The sequence below is a fragment of the Colius striatus genome, chromosome 3 (assembly GCF_028858725.1).
Source record: "Colius striatus isolate bColStr4 chromosome 3, bColStr4.1.hap1, whole genome shotgun sequence".
Classification (NCBI taxonomy): domain Eukaryota; kingdom Metazoa; phylum Chordata; class Aves; order Coliiformes; family Coliidae; genus Colius; species Colius striatus.
Genome location: NC_084761.1, coordinates 33270984 through 33290936, shown reverse-complemented (window position 1 = coordinate 33290936; position 19953 = coordinate 33270984). Strand labels below are relative to the sequence as shown.

General features: G+C 37.7%; 1 protein-coding gene across 4 annotated transcripts in view; it reads left to right on the top strand.

Annotated features, from left to right (window-relative positions):
* The window catches only part of INPP4B (inositol polyphosphate-4-phosphatase type II B), a 344498-nt gene that overhangs the window by 195905 nt on the left and 128640 nt on the right, over nt 1-19953 (top strand). For 3 of the 4 annotated variants that reach the window (XM_061992338.1, XM_061992341.1, XM_061992340.1), the window contains 3 exons: nt 3937-3987; nt 7188-7267; nt 18340-18451. In XM_061992338.1, coding sequence (XP_061848322.1) covers nt 3937-3987; nt 7188-7267; nt 18340-18451 — 243 coding nt within the window. The remainder of the gene's footprint in view (nt 1-3936; nt 3988-7187; nt 7268-18339; nt 18452-19953) is intronic. The other variant, XM_061992339.1, reaches the window with a different exon arrangement.

The window sequence follows — 19953 nt, the reverse complement described above, 5'->3', positions numbered from 1 at the left end:
AAAACCTCCAGAGGAGATTCCACAACCTCCTTGGGCAACTTGTGCCAGGGCTCCATTACTCTATCAACTGTATGTATTGTGTTCTTACATCACTGCCAGAGTTATACTGAGAGTGAAATTGTGAATGCTTTCCTTGAACGTGCTATATTGGAGGAATCGAAGTCAATTTTTCAGTGATTGCTTCCAGTAGTGTCTTTTATCCTTTGCTTTGCCTGATGCAATGAGTGCATAGTTACTTTGAGGTGCTAGGAGCACATAACAGCAGTAACAGAATAGTGCATTTGAGCAGCCGATGACAGGAAATACTGGGAGGTGTTGAAGGCCACTGGTGATTTGAAGAGGTAAATCTAGAGTAACTGAGAAAAGTATCTAGTGTTATTTCTTTGCAGAACTTAAGTGCCTTTCAAACATGGCCTTTAATCATGAACTGAAATACAAAGACTTTAATTAAGGGCACCCACAAAAGTTTCAGTAATGATAATGATCCAGTCTTCTGAACTTTGACTGTGTGTGGATGTGGCATAGACTGCCATGAATGACTGAAAGAAATGTTCTTTTTAATTATATAGAGCTGCTTTATACTAAAGGACAGTTAATTAAAGCTGATTTAGCATTTACACCTTGAGAAATTTGACAGTTAGATAAGTCTGTGATAAATGCACTAGGAAGTATAAAGATAGTTACGTATTGCATATTGTTTTAGGTGAGATTTAGAGAAAATTAAATGCATCAGGAGTATCCACTCTAGTGCACTAATGTTATTCCTGGTACAACAAGCTGTTATTTTACAGACTACATTAGTGCAATGAAGTTATTGTAAATATGTTGCATTTTACCTAGGTTACAGGATGTCTTCCTTGCTTTTTTTTTATCTACTCTCTGGGAAAGTAAGTCTGTAATCTCTGTTATTCCATGGGAGTTTGGTCTTACCCCAATTCTGAATAAACTCAGAGATTTGCATTCTGCTCAGGAGAACTTAGAACAAATAATGAGAAAACTGAAAATCTAAAACAATAATGGATACTTGAGATAAAAATCTGCCTCTTTTTCCTTTTTTGCATTTATATTTTGTAATTGTTTTAGAATACTATTGGAATCATTAGGGAGAAGGTTTATGACAAGGTTTTGAAAAGTGCAGCAATTTCTTTAATCGGGTATTATACTGGGAGAATAATTGTTCTTTCAAGTCATTTGTATTGCTATCTTTTTCTTCTCTTACATTTTATGCATCAAGACTAGAGCTGAGTTGTTTATTATGTTTTATATTTGGTTGCAAAATGTTTCATTTTGTGTTTGGAATGATGCTTCTCTGGGCCTGTGTGAACATCTCATAATGAGACTCTGATAAGTGCAGTATTCTGGGAATTTAAGTATGTTTGAACATTCAAGTAATAGAAAACATGAAAGGGACTAGACTATAGTATATTCCCACACACATGTTTACATACACATATTCAGTTTCACTTTTTAATGAATATGTTAAGATTGTTTTTTGTAGAAAAAAATATTTGGACACAGATCAAGCAGTTTCCTTTCAAAAGATATGTTTTTTAGAGAGATGAAAGCCACAGTCTAATGCCAGTCCCAACAAACACAGTATTTTTGTACATTTGACATCATGACTACTGGTTATAAAGTGGTTGAAACCAGATGAAGACAAACAAACAAAAAGCTGTATCTGAATCAGGAAGTATTTCAGAAAAAGAACTGAAGTTTGTGGATACTTTTTCTACTCCTTTTGTTGTGACACTAAAGAAATTGAGCTTGGAACCACAAACAAGCAACATAAGTTTTTTTCCTTCTTAACTCCATTTGGAATTACAGAATGTGATTTTGCTATACAAAAGTCTTATGCTCTGGATTTGCCAGGGTTTGACATCCTTTTCCACTTCTCTTCTGGCTCAGAAAAACAGAAGTGAGTTTCCTGAACTGAGACTTTACCCAGCAAAATAAAGAATGGATATTCATTGTTTTTAAGTGTATATTTGATTCTGTTGACTTCAATAAGCATAAAAGACACTTGGGCACCTCTTGCTTTAAAGCACACCTTAGTATCATTCAAAAAATATTACACACATTTAAAAAATACTTGCTGAACTGCTTCTAGGCTAAAAAAGTATCTTATAAATCAGTGATTAAATAAAAGGTTAATTCTTAAATTATCTGTTCATGTTTCTTGAAAGAATATTTTTAATAATTAGAAAATGGAAATACCTGACTTCCATGTTGGGCCAGATGTTACCTGTTTGAGGCTAAGCATATAGAGGAGCTTTTCAGCATCATAAAATGACGTAGGATTTTTTCGTCTGGCATTGAATATCCTTTCCTTCTTTTAAGAAACAGATCTGCTGTAAGTTATTCCTCCAATATCTCCAACCCCTAAAAAGGTAAGACAGGTGTCACCAACAAGGAAATATCAGTAATTTTATTTTCATTTGTGACTTGAAGTTTTTACAGGTAAATTTTAGAATGTCAAATGCCTCAAATTTGCCTATGTTCTGTAAGTGGAAGAAATCCAACTGTATAATTGCATCCAAATGAAGACTGCCACATATTTCTAAAGTATGTGTGCCGTCACTGAATTAATGATGGCATGTTTTTGCTGTCTTAAGGCTTTGGTGGAAAAAAAATTATTCTCACTTTAAAGGATCAAGGGGTAAGAGCTCACCGAGAAAAACCGTGGTTCTACCTTGTCATGTCTCTGTGATAAATTTTTGATTGACTTTTTCTAACAACTTGTTTTATTTAGGATAACAGACAAGTAAAATTATCTTTGCTTTAAAGGAGAGGGGTTTTTTTTGTAAAATAAGTTGCATCTAGATTAAAAGAAATGAGGGAAACAATTGAGGATGTGGGACAAAATGAGTCTTTTGCTGACAGATTTTAAAACTGAATTTGAGTTTTACTTTGGAATCAGGCCAAAAATTTGTCCTTAGGGGACCATGTTAGAAATGGATATCTGTAATTTAGGCTAGGTGATTGAACAGATGTGAATGTTTAGTACGTGCCTCCCTTGTGTGTTGCTGAAGCTGGCATGCTCTTACCAGCAAGCTAATCCAATGCACTGTTCGGCTCAGGCAGAGCATGTTAGAGGAGCGTTACAGAGGTTTATTTGTATTTTTTCTATGTCATTTTTACTGTTTAATCAGTTCTGTTCTCAAGCAATACTCAGCAATAGAATTATATAGACACTAAATCCACTCCCACAAGGCCAATACTGTATTTTGGGAAATAGAGAAGTATGTGTTATCCCATACTTTTTCTTGTGAAATGAAAGTAGTCGTGAACAATGGTAGCTCCACCCTGCAGAAAATGCAGGGGAAACTGGAAGGCCCCATTTAGAGGAGAATACAGGGGCTTTTCTTCTGTGAACACCTATATTTTTCACCTCAAAATGCTCAGGAAGTGTTAGGAGGACGCAGGACCATACATTATGTGAAACTGGGGATGAGGATGTGTGTTGTAGATCAGCTTGCAAAGGCAAGTGTTTATTTGGAGAAAATACTTTTTAATGTATTCTTTCATATAATTTTTAATGTATTCTTTCATATTATTTTTAATATATTCTTTCATTTGTGGTTGAAAATTTTGGTTTCAGGTAACAACGCTAGATGAAGAATTCTGGCAATCGAGTTAGAGTCTGATTTTGGGAAAGAAACAACTGAGCATGGCCTTTTTCCTTTTAGAGAATCAGAAAAGTTCAGAATCATAGATAGGTATTGGTGAGATGCTTTCTCCACAGGAACCAGAACATCTTGAACTTAAATTATTAATTAATTGTTACTAAATTTTATCTATACACCTCTCTTTACATTTATCTCAAAAATGTAGAAAGTATGAGTAAAAAAAAATGAGTACTTCTCTCATTCTTATTGGAAAGTAATAGCCAAAAGTAATGTTTCATTTGCCTTTTTTTTCTTCTTCTTCCTATGTCAGGTCCGCACCACTGTCCTACCTGATCACAAGGAGCAAAGAGCTGATGTTGGAGTAAGGAATATTTTTCATTATGTTTTCCTGTGATTTTTTTTCACTCCCTTATTAGCAGACACAGACACCCAACGAAGAGGTGTTCTGCCAAACTGATAAACACAAGCTGGCAAGCTTTTTTGATAGGTGAAATTTGGTTAAATAAATAAATAAATCAAGGAGTAATAGTCTCAGTGATTGATCTCAGTCACATATTTCTTGAAAACTGTTTCCAACTGAAGTCATCCTGAGGCAAGCACAACTATCTAGACCTCCTGCTACAGCCATCCAAGCAACCTGGATGAGATTCAGAGCTTGGAATTGTATTGCCTTAACAAGCCTGGAGTGTCACCTTCTGATTTTCATGTGCAGAGTAATAAAAGTTCCGCTGTAGGACTTCCCTTTGGGTTCATTTTAAGAAATTACACCGGTGACATATGGACGACTTTTTTTCTGTAGACCTGTAGAACTTTTTTGTATTAGGATGTCATGTTTAGGTCTGACTAGACTAGAACCTTTCAGATAATATGGACACCTCAAGGGGAAGGGAAATGTCGGTCCTGCTAGACATGAATAAAAGACCTGTAGCTATCAGGTCTGGGTTTTTAATTTTTCAACCTAATGTGCTGAGTTTCCTGCATTACCAGGGCTTCATTGGTATAGTTTCCAGGACCTTAGCTAGTGTTTGAAAAACCTTTAGCTTGGAAGCAAGTTTGATCTTAGTGAAATCATCAATATATTTCAACTTTTCATATATTATAGAGACTTTTTTTTTTGACTAACTGATATTCATCAAATTACTCAAGACACATATCTTAAGATTTATAATCTTAAGTGCCCTACTAGCAAAATTACAGGGGAACATTACTCTGTAATTAGCATTACAGTAGCAGTTTTGTTTAAAGCCTACTTTTCAAGCCTCTGCAAGTCACACGTGCAAAGTTAAGTTTGTTTCTACCAGTTCAAGCCCCAGGTTAGATTGTGTCTAAATCGGTATGGAAAAAAATATTGTCCAACATTGCTTCAAATTAGACCCCTTGAATATTAGCATAACTCTTTTCATTTGAATCATCGTATTGTTCACAACTTTATTTAATGTTGCAAATAATCCTAATTGCATTGTCAGGCCAAGAAAATTTTATTCTGAATAAGCGTAAAAATATGAAACAAATAAGAATTTTTTAAGCCCATTATCACCTTTAATTTCATGATCCTGGATATCTATATATGACTCTCCAAAGGCAGTTAGTGGGTACGTTGACCAAAGCTATTAGACTGTATAAGAAAGAAGGATATTTGCTTCTTAGTGTTGATCATATGAGGACTTTGACTTAGGGTGCTTAGATGAATTTATATTTCTTTTGTGCTGCAGAAGTTAACCCCAAGTGACCAGATGGTAAGGCTGAATATGCAAGCACTCAAATGCCATGAAGTGCCAGAATAAAGGCTGCTATACAGATACTGTGCTGTGCAATGTGTTTTTCTTCTACTAAGAAAGATACGCTCTCATAAGAAGATAACTCATCTGAGCTAACCATACCACCATAGAATTTTAGTGAAAAAACACTGTCACGTTGACTGATCTAAAGGAAGACAGATGTTACACCTGGACGTATTTCTTGTAAAAGTACATGTTTCATTTTGGCAGTGATAACTAACCATCATCTTCACTGAAATGACTCGTATTTTTCTCTATATATATTTCCTACAGACCTTTTTTCTTCCTTACTTCCTGTTCAGCACTTCCCAAATCCACTGTTTTCCCAGCCTTTCTGAGACTCATACCTTGAGTTGTCTTTCCATTGCTACTTAAGTGCTAACCAAAGCACAGGAAATCTGTGTCTTTGATAAGAGTGACCCATAACTGATGTTTACCAAATTGAAGACCAGTGTCGTTTCTTACCTATAGCGAGAACTGTGATTTGAATTGTATATTTTATATGCAGGAAAACCTTAACTTAATGTAGAGCTTTATTGCTAGCATTCAAACACTCAATATCCAACTGGCATTCCTGAGAGAAAGCAGGCTGCAGGATTAGAGGCAATGAAGAAGAGGAAATTCCTCTTCTCAGTAGCATCAAATTCTTTTATTTTTTCTCCCTGAAGGGGCAAGTCACTATCTGCATGCAGCTTGTGTTGACTTAAAGAAGAATCAACCTGCTCTAATTTTTATATCTAAGAACATATGTAGCCTGCAATTTAACTTGGCCATTCCAACACAAGAGTAAAATTAGTATGATGTAAAAAACCCAAATTTTGTGTACTTCTTATTGTTTTCTTGAAAAAAAAAATTATCTTATGATATTATTATAATTTATTCAGAACAAGTGATGTTGAGTTGTATATTTGAAACGTAGATGAGTATAAGAAGGCTGTAGGCTGTTATTCTCTTTCCCAGCATTCTCAGTGCGAAAATATAACTGTTGGCCAAGTTGACCAAAAGAGATTTTAGCAACATGCAGCAGGATATGAGCAGAGGTTAAAAAATAATCAAAATGCAAAAGAAGATGCATTTGTTTTCCTCTTTGCAGTAGTTTCTTGATGATGTGTAAAAGTGATTTTGATCGAAGGAAAAGATACAGCAATGTAATGTAACTAGACATTCTAGCTTTGTTAGCACATTTCTCTGCACTTGAACTGCAATGAGTAGGACCACTTTATAAAAAAAATAAAGGAAACCAGTACTTACAAACACAGCCATGAACAGAAGAAATAGAACATTTTTGTACTTGTGCTGAAAATGTAAAAATACCTTCTTAGCAAATACATTAATATTTGGAATACGTAGATGGTTGTGCCTAAGTCCTGAGGAAACAATGTGGCAAGAACAACTGAGTAAAACACTGAAAACTTAGCATTTCTTGTGATCTATAAATTAGAAATATAGAGAGAAGATGAAAAATGCAAGTGCTTGTAGTGAATGGAAATTTTCCTGTGGCTGTATATTTTACAACCTGTTATTTTGTCAGATTGTCAGACTGTTCTTAATGTAAAAGAAAGAGGTTCCTGCTTGTAAAACCGGAGTGCAACAATTTACTGACGATCATGCTACAAGTCCATAAAAAATTTCTACCATGTATTGTGTCAAGCCAGTATACTGGAATGTAATATTTTTCTAAGTACTAAAAAAAAAAGATTTCCAAATGTGAGACCAAAAAAAATAAATTAAAACTTCAAAAGTCAATGGAGATATTATTTTTTTTTTCTGCTTTGTTTTTTAGCGAAGCTTCCTGGGCTGCACAACTTTTAGAGTAGGAGACTTGGTAAAGTCAAAGGAGCAACAGCTGACCCTTACCCTCAGGTAAGTGTTTTCCTATATTGTAGATCATGTTGAATTATGAACCCATATATTTCATGTCCAAAGATAAGCAATAAGACTGACGAAGGATCTAAAGAACAAGTCTTGTGAGGAGTGACTGAGGAAACTGGAGTCATTTAGACTGGAGAAGAGAAGACTGAAGGGAGAGATGATGACTCACTACAGCTTTCTGAAACGAGGTTGTAATAAGGTAGGGAATCTGTCTCTTTTTCCAAGTAATGAGTGATAGGACAAGAGAAAATGGCCTCAAGTTGCACCAGGGAACATTTAGATTGGACGTCAGGAAAAATTTATTCACCAAAAAGGTTACCAAGCATTGGAACAGGCCCAGGGAAGTGATGGCATCACCTGCAAGTATTTGAAAGTCGTGTGAATGTGGCACTTAGGAACGTGGTTTAGTGGTGGATGTGACAGTGCTGGATTAACGATTGGACTGGATGAACTTAGAGGTCTTTTCTAACATAAGTGATTGTAAGACTGCTACTTGATTGTGTGTGAAGCTCTATAGTGCTTCAGGTATATTAGGTGTCAACTTGAAGTGATTCTATTTCTGCCATGCACAAAGTGAAATGCCAATTCTTTAAGCTGGAGCTTGACGTGTCTCAGATTAGAAAAGGTCAGCAATTTTTTTGTATGATAACCTATGGAAGAATTGCAGGGAACTTGAAGTAGGAGATGTTCTTTCAAAGTTTAGTTTAGAAAGAAGAGTAAGGTTCTCAGTTTGATTTGATGTGTGTGATTTAAAGAATTAGCGCTGTGCAGTTTGCAGGTTTGGTTGGTGGACCTAAGACTCAAAGCTCTTCTCATGTGAAATTGGTTGCAATGTCCTAAATATATTGATACATGCAGTGGGGCTGAGGGGCAATGTACGACTCTAATTAGTGACACACAGTACACAGCTGCAGGAGAGTCAGAGACAGTGTTAAAAAATGAGGACTTGGCTTAACAGATATTTCTTAAAGCTGTGCACGTAAGAAAAAGATTTTCACCCCTGATGCTGAGTTGCATGGCTTAAGATAAAACAAGATACAAATAAAAGCTTTTTGAAGGTTATGGGAAACTTTTTAAGCAGTGATTTTCAGAATGAATTTGTTGGACTTTCTGTAGTGCAGGAATTTTGTTGAACTGTTTTTTGCAAGCATAATGAAGGGTTATTTGGGATAACTGAGTAGGTGCAGGTAAGCCTCACGGAGCAACTGCTCAGACTGCCATATTTCTAAATGGGGAAAATTTTGGGAGGTAAGAAGCTATGATCATGAGACATTGGTATATATTCTGCCTTGGATATTGTACATAGATGCAGTAGGAAAGCTGTATTATGTCCTTTATCCTGTACATATGAAGCCAGCCTTGGTTTGGCTGAAGGCCCAAGTGGTGACCCATTCAGCCAAGGTGTGGTACTGTCACTATGTCAAGGACTCTGCATTTTTTTGAAACAGAAACTTCTTGAAGTATTTTGGTTTTATTACTGCAACTGCCTTTGAATTCAAACTATGATAGTTGCATAGGTGTGTATGGTTTTATGACCACGGTTATCAAAATGTTTTGATTTTCATTTGTCCCAAACACAAAGTACGCCATGCCTAACAAGCAGATAGGTTTCTTTTGTTACCAAAACAACCCTGTTAGATAAAATGTGAACTGAATATTCTCTATGGAAATATATGGCTAGATATACAAGTACCAACTTAGTGTTAAGAGTCTGTTCTTACAAATTTCAAGGTGTCTCAAGTTCTTTGGGACAAACTGCCTCTCTGACATACTGAAAACTTCATCTGAAAGAATGCTTCTGACAGGTGCCATAATAATTGACAGAATGTAAAGTTTCAAGAAACTTTGAAAAGAGTAAGTATTTGGTATCTAACACATCTAATTTGTAAACAGAAAGTTCAGATGGATAACTAATAAACTATCGATGACAGATTGCCAGGTTAGTTTCAGTTGAACCTGTAAGCATTTCAGATTTACTTTTAATTAATATTTTTAGCCTTATATGTCCTTTTTGTGCAGTTAACGGTAAAAGACAAATATACCCGTTCAAATTAATTTGCAGGTACATTAAACGGTAAGTCTTGGTGGGATTGTTTCCTGATTATGGCTGTTCAGCAGAACAAAACCAGCAGAAATAACCTACATTTCTTCAATGGCAGTTTAATCAGAGCAGTCCAGTCTAAACATGCTTTCCTCTAATTGCCCTACTGTATTTGTACCCCTCAGGAGAATAGGGGTTATACCAAGGGCCTTGTCAGAGCATGCAATTCTATTTAATTCTTGTTGATATACTTCAGATGGGAGTTTAATGGGGAGTGCCTGAGACTGAGATACTCCTTTATTAGGCCTGAAGTACAGATTTAAGGATCCGGAAGTAGCTCTGTGGCATGCCTTCTAAATATTGGTGTCATTATAGAATTTTATGACTTTTTTACTGTGTTGCTCAGTTACTATCTCTTGCCATTGTCTTTCTGAGGTACAATGTAATAATATAAAAGTTATTTAAAGGAATACTGTTGTATTTTTCTAAGTTATTTTGTGGAGGGCTGGCATATATCTACAGTTCCGTACTGCTGACAAACTGTTCTCTACTTTTTCCCTTTCCCCACCTTGTACCTTAATAGTGATTAGGGCCACTTGTATCTTAATAGTGATTAGATGTAACAAAACCTCTGCAGAAAAAGTTTTTATTGTCCTTTCTTCTCTAAAAAAAATGCTCTAAACTGAAGACTGAATGGCTTTTGTAGATGTGTGCATCCATATCTAATCATCAAAACCTGAACAAGTCAATTTGTAGAATTGCTTAGATGCTCAACATTGTACATGACTGATGTTGGCAGAGGAATTTAGTTACTAGAGTCTTGGGATTGCAGTTTCCAATATGAAATTTATAAAAGCAGAAATGCCTTCTATAGACTTGAGTGTTTTATTTTGCAATGGTAATGCAATGCCACTTGCTTCTAGTTTTCTTTTAGCGCTATGATGATGAACAGAGTAAAACAGACATTGAATAAAACAGAAGCCTTATTCAGTACCAGAATATTTCTTAATATTGACTATATGTTACAATTTGTCTTCTTTTTTTTTTTTTGTTAAAGGAAGTACACATCTTTTTTTCTTTATAAAAGAGAGTTATGTATACTGATTGCTACTTTAGTAATTAATACTGATGATTTTTGTTTAGCGAGTTTACACTTAAGTTGAGTTTAGAGGATTTTTTGCCATATTTTTTTTTTTAAGAACAATATAATGTGGGCTTTTTTTCTTGGTTCCAGTCTATGGCCTTTTGTAAGGGGCTAGCAATTAGTACTTCCATTAGCTGTTTCCCCTGTGGTGGTAGTTTGCCCTGATTCCAGGAAAGTTCTCTTTAGCTTGGGTAATATTGGTATGATTTCCAGTAAGTTACATGTAAGAAGCAGCAAAGGAAAAGGACAGTAATGCTATTTTCTGCACTCTGTAGAAATAAAGTCCTCTTAGTAGGTGCCTCTCTTAGTAGACAGTGCACAAGTGTAAGTAGACTACTTCAATATGAAATTAGGGTAATATCAGTACTGCTTGGATCCTTTGGCCTCTGTAAGCAAGAACTTGCTAGCAATGGAGCTAACCATACAAAAACCAGAACTAGGATAGAGTGCATGAGTTATACAGAACATCAGAGACAACATGCCTGTGAATGTCTGTCAGTTGTGGAGTATACAGACTGACTTTAAACATATGTCAGTACTTGGTGTCATGGACAACATAGATTTGTCTGTCAATCTGCTGGTTTTTTATCTGTCTTCTTTTCATTAATCTTGGGCAGGACTGAACCCTCTTTCCTTTAAACAGAGATAAACCATAGTTATTTTTTGAAAGTCAAGAAAAAAAGACAACTCTAAGACTCCATTAAAGAAAGTCCCCCCCAGCCTCCCTCCCTCCTAACTGTTCTCTAAGAATCTTGTAATTCAGTGAGCCAGAAGGATAGATAACTGCACTTCAGTAGTAGCTACATTCATCAAGTTTAACTAAGTAGAGAGAATTTGAAAGGAGCACACTATTTTTTTTCTGTTATTTATGTGTCTATATAATTTCTTTAGCGAACGATGACTGTAAGATATTATACATTTAGCTGCTTTTTCCTATTAAAATCAGTACAAATCTGCCTAAAATTAGTTTTCTTGATCTCCATCCTGAAGTTGTTTCTTGGCTGCTTCATGTCATGTCACCCACTCCAAGAAGCCGACTTAACGTTGTAAGCCAAACAAAACTGCAATGCAGTTGAGATGAAACTTGTTTTGACATGAAGCTTAATGAACAGTCCATTGAAATTATGAAAGCTGAGAAGGACTTGAAAAGTGCAAATCTTTACTTATTTGCCTTGGAATGCAACAGAAAGTTATTTACCAGTGGACTTGTTTAAAAGCAATATTAATTGCCATAAGCTTCACTGAATTCACAGATTAAACATTTTTTTGCAAGTACAATAGTTTGGTGTTGCATATTTCAAGATATATTGCATCAGTAGAGGAAGTAATTTTATGTCAGTCTGTATGTTAATCTGTACTAATGGCATTTGTTGTGTATTATGCATTGGAAAAAGGGGCGGCTAGACTGAAAGTCATGCATTTTGCTTTTCAGGCAGTGACTCACTTTGTCATTTATAATTAACACAGCTATGCAAGTACACAGTCTGTTTCTCTTTTTCTTTGTGTTCTTGAGCTTTTTTTTTTTTAGAAGAAAGGTATGGCCAGGGGAACCAATTAACAGGCCTAAATTTGCATGTTGAACGTGAAGCAATGAGACTGCATGAGAACATTGGAGGCAAATGGCTGCTATTCTCAGTCTATCTAGCTCACTTGGTTTTCCACTACTAGCTTGTCACCTTCATTCTCTCTGGATGTCGGTGTCAACCTTTTATCACCAAAAGTATTAAGGTGGACACATATTCCTGCTCCTCATGATGATGCTGTCTAGCTCTTACCCTTTCATTTGAGGGAATTGATACTGACCTGGTGATCCTTAAGGACTTGGAATGGTAAGGAAATCCATATGTATTAGAAACTTTTAAATACTATTACAAGCATTAGCGAGTAACTGTGGTTTAAACTTTAGCAGATTTCATAATGGCTTCAAAAGACTCTGGGTTTCTCTCAGTGAGTAGGACATTAATGTTGCTTTTAAGACTAATAGAAGTTTTCAAGTTGAAAACATGCTGTTTCATCCAGAATCACCTCCACCACGTTCATCAGAAGACGGGTCCTTGATGACCTCAGCTGTCATGGTTTGACATGACAGCCATATGTGGTAAGGGGCAAGGGGCTGTAAAGATAGCTCCTGTAACTAGTTGCTCAAAACTCTCCTCAGCTCTGAGCCAGACTCACTGCTGGGGCTGAGCCAATTAGACGCCTCCCTGACCACTTTTCAAGAAGCTGGAAGAGGAGAGTTCTTCCCATTCCTTCTCCTTCTGCCCTTCTTCTTTTCTGGCTGGTGGTGATGCAAGAAGTGGGAAGAGAGGGAGAAGCAACCATGCAGACTCCAAGGTCAGTGAGGGAAGAAAGGAGGAGGTGTGCTGAAGCAGAGACTCCCCTGCATCCTATGGAGAGGACTGGTGAAGAAAAGATTTGTTTGCATTTGGTTAAAGACCGTACATCAGGGGCAATGACTCACCTCGTTAAAGACCTTGTGCCAGGGGCAGTGACTATGGCCAGAGACCATGTCCCGTGTGAGGGACCCCATATTCATAGGAGCTATAACTGTGGGGAAGAACCCACGCCAAAGAAATTCATTAAAATTATGTCCAGAAGAGGCCATGTCCCGAGGGAGGGACCCTGTATCTGCAGAAGCTGCAACTGCAGGGAAGAACCCACACCAGAGATATTCATTAAGGACTGTGTCCCGTGTGAGAGACCCAGTATCAGCAGAAGCCGTAGCTGCTGTGAAGAACCCACACCAGAGAAGTTCATTAAGAACTGTGTCCCGTGGGAGGGACCTCGTGTTATAGCAGGGGAAGAATGAAGACAGAAGTGGCAGAGCCCATCTGTGAGAGACTCACCACATCCCCCATTCCCTGCCCCCCTGAGCCGTTGAGGGGGGAGGAGGTAGAGATATTGGGAGCAGTGAGCTGAGCCTGGGAAGAAAGGAGAGATGGGGGAGGGAGATCTTAAAGTGCTGGTTGTAATTTTCTCATCATCCTGCTCTCTTTTTGCTTTTGTTCTGTTCTGTTTCTTGTAGAGCGAGAGACTGTTGTGGAGTGAGCACTGCAGTATGCAGTCACATTGTACTGAGTAGTCAGGGATAGAGTGAAACTTTGCCAGCTGTGTTGCTGAAGTCTGCATCCTATAAACTTGGATTCTAAGCTGCTTTAGAAATAATTTTCCAACACTTTGCCTCCTTTACATTGGTCATATTCCAAATGCAGATGTTCCGTGGATAGATATCAGGCAATTGATTCTCCTCATCCCAGGCTGCTAAAAAAAATCAGCAATTTTCCAACTTCATAGGCTGCCTTTATAGAGTCACCTATGGCCTCTTCACAGTGGCTTTTTAAAAATTCTTATTACTGTATTTGACATCCCTATACTGTCCCTATGCAAGTTTGTCAAGATACATCCTTTTTCCTGTGGATTTGTGTTATCTCCTGTCTAGTGCCTGTAAGCAATTTCATGTAGAGGCAATCTTCACTGCACCATGTGAGTGCAGAGTGTGCTCTTCAGCTTTATTAAACTACATCAAATAAACTGATTCTATCCTAACACATTATGAAGTACCCTAAAACCATTTAATTATTCTCCTGATGCTCTGTTGAACAGTGTTTGTATGAGATTGTTCCTGTCTTCCCACGCAGATGACGTGAAGTGTGTACGTATGTGTGTGTGTGTGTGTGTGTGTGCGTGCACACAGTACTGTTTCTGTTAGTAAAATAACATATGTTTTTATCTTTCTCAGATGTGAGGGCTAAGCTTTTGTTATTTTTCCCACTTAATTGCATCTGTTTCTCACTTTCAATTTTCTTGCGAGGAAAATTTTAATCTCATAATGTTGCTGGAAAGTTTTAAATGCATGACATGTCTGTTGTTTGAAGACTCTCATGCACCAGTGATATTTTAAATTCACAGTGTCTGACACAGCTAATGATGATTTTTCCCAGGACATTTATAGAGCTCTTTGTTTATTTGTGTGCTTGTAGCATTCGAAAGAAACTTTGAGGTTTTTTTGTCCTTTAAATAGTGTTTTCATATTTCCATGTGAAAAGATAAGATGAATGAAGGAAGGAGCAAGGCTACAATGCATCAATCACACTGTGTACTGTTTAGTTTTATTCTACTGCATCACCTTCTCTTGCAGATACTGCATGTTTCAGATTGTAATATTACATAAATACCAGACCATAACAGGACTTAATTTTGAGAAAGAAATAGCTCAAGAAAGTGATATACAGTGAATCAGTGAATATTTTTTTAAATGTATCAAGAAAGCATCCAAATACATGTTGCTACTTGTGCAGGCAAGCAGCAAGTCATGCAGTGCTCACTGCTGGACTGTGGTCAAGCCTCTAAGAAGAGCAATGAAGGGGAATATTTAGTGTTCTAAGGAAAAGGAGACAAGGACTGAGAAAGTATAACTGTCATTTGACTTGATACTTCATTTCACTCGAGCAACATACCTTTTTGGCTTGTATCAGTTCATTTGTAAAATGAGCTCCATTTTGCTCAACATTTGTTTATACTCTTAATTTATCCTGGTTTAATTTTAAATCAAATCTGTTTTATGTGGGTCAGTCTCAGACTTGCAGATCATTTTGGCCTTGAAAAATGTGTTCTCTGAAAAAAGGATGGACGGGACTTTACTTCCAGAAGTCAAATGAATGCAACATGTTCTTTTCAGACCAGGATAACAGCAAAGTGCTGTTGCATATTTAAGTCAGCCTGGTAATGAGGTCATTGGCTTGGCACTTTACTGAGACACATTAAGCTGCTGAGAAATTTTCAACCTTATAGCCACATGCTTACTCTTATAAGGTACATGGGATTTGCTAACATCTGTTGTATTCTTCTTTTGCTTGGAAATACTGTAATGGATTTGTTGAGACAGCCTAATTTGCATACTGGTGTAATGCAGGAAGGAGAAAACAAATCAAGTCAAACCACTAAGTTGTAGCAACACTGAATGTTCTTCAAAAGACACTTAAGTTGTTCTCCTGCACTTCAAAATTAGTATGTATTTTTACTCATAAACACCTTTTAGACATTGAACCCTGCTTTTCTTTTGTATACTTTCTTAATTAACATAGTATTCTTTGGTTGCAAGGCTACCTGGAATTGGATCATTTTCAATTGTTCCTTTATTGTCAGTAATGAATTTGGCTTAGAGCAAATGAAGTAGTCACATGTAAAATATGAAAAACTATGTGTCTTTTGCAAGGCTTTCTGTTAGAACATATTCAATTTGTGAGATGAATGTATTTTATTGAGTTGCATATTAAAGCAGAACGGTTTGCAACCAAAATAATTATTTAAATTTGAAACTTGAGGTTATCTTTCGAGACTACATTGTAAAAAATGAAAGCTTTGATTTAGCAGGATAAATAAGTATCCATGCCTGAAAAGCCTGACCTATGTGCTTAAGATTAGTCAGTATAAAAACTGGCATGTTTTTTGTAGTTCAATGCAGAGACGAGGACCTCCTGCCTGGAGCATGAGCAAGCAAACTGACAAAGCCTGGCAGAAGGCAGCACAACAGAGCTGAGCTGGGCCTGCCATGCCCTGCCCAAGTGCAGGAGATGATGTGTGCAGGTGCGGTGCTGCTTGAGGGCCGTCGGCACGGGAGAGGCGGTTGGAATGGGCCGGCACAGCTGCACCCCACCAACTGGCCCTGGGCCGGTACCGGCACGTGGCACCACCTGACACGCTGGGGAACCAGCGGCACAGTGCTCAGACAGCAGCCTTCCTCCTGCTTGGAGAAATGAGGAGAAAAGCATTTGGGGGATTTTTTTCTTTCCTTCACTAGTGTAATGTGAGGTCTATTGCTTCTGAAGTTCTGCAAGGGTATCTGTGTTGAGGGAGGATTTGATGTATTCCTGCAGTGAGGATGGCCCTAGGAATGTGGCAGTTTTTAATGTAAACACTTTTGTCTAATATTGCTATTTCTGAAAGGAAATTTTCTCTTATTGCCAGCCCTCTAGTCCCTTCTCTATGTATTTCTTAGTCCTGCTTCATCAGTTTTCATCATTGTCTAAAATTATGCCCCATATAATATAATACATATATTGCCCCAAACTCGTTTATTTTCATTCTTCCTCTCTGTTCAGCTAAACATATTCGTGTCATTTCCTTTTGTTGACTTTTGCTATATGACTGTTGTTATATTTTGGTCATTATTATTAAATGATCTGTAACTCTTCTTCCCTTCCTTTCAAAAAGTCCAGCTGTTCAGGGTTAGCCGGGGAAGTGTAACATTAACCTTGGTGTTTTGCTACCAGTGAAAGCTGAAAAAGCATTATCTTTCTGGAGAGTATACTCATGTTTGTTCCAAAAGTTAGTGAGCAGTAATCTGTGTTTGGAGATGTAAATCTGAATTAATGTTTATTTTTGTTTATTAATGTTTATTAATGTTTATTTTTGCTTAGTTGGAAGTAAGATATTTTGCAGACATGATAATAAAGGAATTCACTGGGAAGTATATTATCTTCTTTCATATAGTTAAAGAAATGAGCCTGGTTCTGAACAATTACTCTGGGTAGGAAAGAAAAGTGATATGCAAATTATTTTCATTATTTTGGTTTAACGGAAGGTTTATTAATTGTGATTTAGTCCTGGCTGGATGCTAGATGCCCACTGAGTTGTTCTATCACTCCCCTTCCTAAACTGGACAGGGGAGAGAGAAATATAATGAGAGGTTTGTGAGTTGAGATAAGGACAGGGAGTTTGCTCAGCAGTTAGCATCAAGGGCAAAACAGACCCAACTTGGGGAGAAATGGTTTAATTTATTTATGAATAAAAAGAACAGAGCAGAGAAATGAGCTCCTCACACTCTACCCCAATGGGGGTAATCCATGGGGAGAACAGTCCTTCAGATACTGATTGCTCTAGCATGAGTCTCTTATAGGATCACAAGTCCTGACAACAAACCTCTCTGCAGTGGGCTTGTCTCTCCCTACAGACTCCCAGATTCCGCCAAGAACTTGCTCCAGTGTGAGCTTCCCACAGAGTCACAGCCTCCTGCAGGCATCCACCCACTCTGGCATGGGGTCCTCCATGGGATGCAAGTGGATCTCTGCTCCCCCATGGTCCTCCAAGGACTGCAGAGGCACAGTTGCCTCACCATGGTCTGCATCACAGGTTCCAAGGAAGTCTTTCTTTCAGGGCCTAAGCACCCTCCTCCCCCTCCTTCTCCAGTGACTGCAGACATGTTTTCACATTCTCACTCCCTGTTGCCGCTGCAGTTTAGCATCTGCACAGAACTTCTCAAATATGTTATTCACAGAGGTGTTACCTCAGTCACTAATTGGCCAGGCCTGGGTCAGCTGTGGGGTCCATCTTAGAATTGACTGGCATTAGCCCTGTCAGCTACAGGGGAAGCTTCTGGCAGATCTGTGTTTAAAGAAGCCACTCCTGTAGCCCCTCCACTATAAAAACCTGGCCCAGACAAAACCACAACATTAACACAATATACGAAGCATGCCTTCTCTTTGCAGATTGTGTTAGGAGACAAAGCAGTGTGCTGTGCAATGAGACAGCATATCATAAGTAAGGCATTGGTGCAAATTTACAGTGCTTTCTCTGACAGTCCGCAACAGAAAAATATCTAGAATGAACACTTGGCAATGACCTTGGATTCTTCCTTCATTTGAATGAGGATGTAACTGTCCTCAGTTTTGTGGTGAAAATTTTCATTACTATAAAAATGTGGAGAAAATACAGTATGCCTTATTGTTAATGTTTGCCTTATAATTTTAAATAACAAGTTCAGTACAGATGACTTCAGCTATACAGAGTGGAGAGGGGACTAATACTGTCATTGTTTTTACTGAAGGATTGCAATGCTGCAGATGACCCAAAGCCATGTTTTGTTTTATTTTTTTCCAGGACTTCTGATGGTGGAAAGACAGTTGGAAGCATTGAAGTCAATCTTGTGAAGATGGGAGAGCTAGATGATGGGGAAATGGACCACAACACATCAGAAGCCCAGGATCAAAAGGTAGAAAAACAATTCATTGAACAAAGTTGATTAGAATGACCTAAAAAAAGGTCTAAAATACTAATCCAAGTTGGGTTAAGGACTTAATTGAAATTTTTTTGAATAATCTCCATAAATTATAAATAATTTTTCGGGCAAATATGCAGAGTAACAATCTATCCTCCATTCCCTTGTCCCTCCCTTTTGGGGGGAAAAAAAAAAAAAGCTGATTTTGAGCCCAGTTGACAATATTTAATTACTCCTGATCAAAACACTGTCTACAGAGATGCCATAAATCTGACTTTTTTTTTCCCCTTGGACAGTTCTTCTGTTTTCTGCCTTTGAAGTCCTGTTCACATCAGTTTTTTTGTGCAACCTGTACCCACAGTACTGAAAACCTGGAAAGAATGAAAGACAGGCAAGCCAAAGAAGAGGTGAATCACCTTGCCAAGGGGCAGGTTCAGCTGCATTTCATGGGAACACACGGTGGTGGGGAAAATCAACGGGAGGGACGGCACAGCTATGATACCTCATAGTGTTAGCATAGGATGATGCTGACCACAGGTTGTATGCAGGCATTCTGAATTGAGGTGCTCAGCATGTGGGTCAAGAGGGAGGACCAAAGGGATCAGAAAGAGCAAAAATGCAGGTTGTTGCAGGCAAAGGTGGTGGAGACTGAAGCTGGAGATAATATAGGAGGAGTGGATTTCAGATGAATGGAGAAGCAAAGGAGGAAGGATGGAATGAATGGGCTGTCTCTATGATGGCAAGAGATTTGGGCTTGGGAGAGATTCAGAAATGACTGCTGAAAATAAGAAGATCAGGATTTGAATGACTTGCAATTAGTAAGTATCTCTAACTGGGTTCCTAACTGATGGCAACTGATGTGACTGTACAGAGTTGCCTCCTCTTGGTGTCTCTGCCTCCGCAGGCCCATTCTCAACTGACATAAATTTTGCAGCCCTTAATACTATGGTACTAGAACAATACAGTGCTATACACGTTAGTGTTCTGTTAGTGAAAAGAAAAACCTAATTATAGATAATGTCAGAGCAAATGTAAAATTAAGAACTGCATTTTATTTCATTGTTGTTTGGAAATAACATGTAAGATTGTCTTTTTAGAGAAAAGGATATTGTTTTGAATATCTTTTCTGCTCAGCCAAAACAATCTGCTTGTGGGCCAAATTCTGAGGATAGCTTTTACACTTGGTTTGATACCATTCTTCTCAAAGGACTTCAGTGACCTTTTAATATAATGGACCAGTTGGACCAGTTCCAAAGAAGCCAACTAACACTGTGAAATATTTCTGATTTTGTACTATAAAACTTCCTCAAGATATGAAACATGAATTTGTATTTCAGTCTCCTCTTCCATCTTCCTTTTCCTCCATTCAAAATGTGGAATAAGAGTCTCACAATTTGAGATGTAATTAATGAGCTGTGTCTAGCTTGGAGGAGCCAGAAAGCTTTAATAGCATCCTTCTAAGGAGTTCTAATACTTGTCAAGAAAGACTAGCCTTG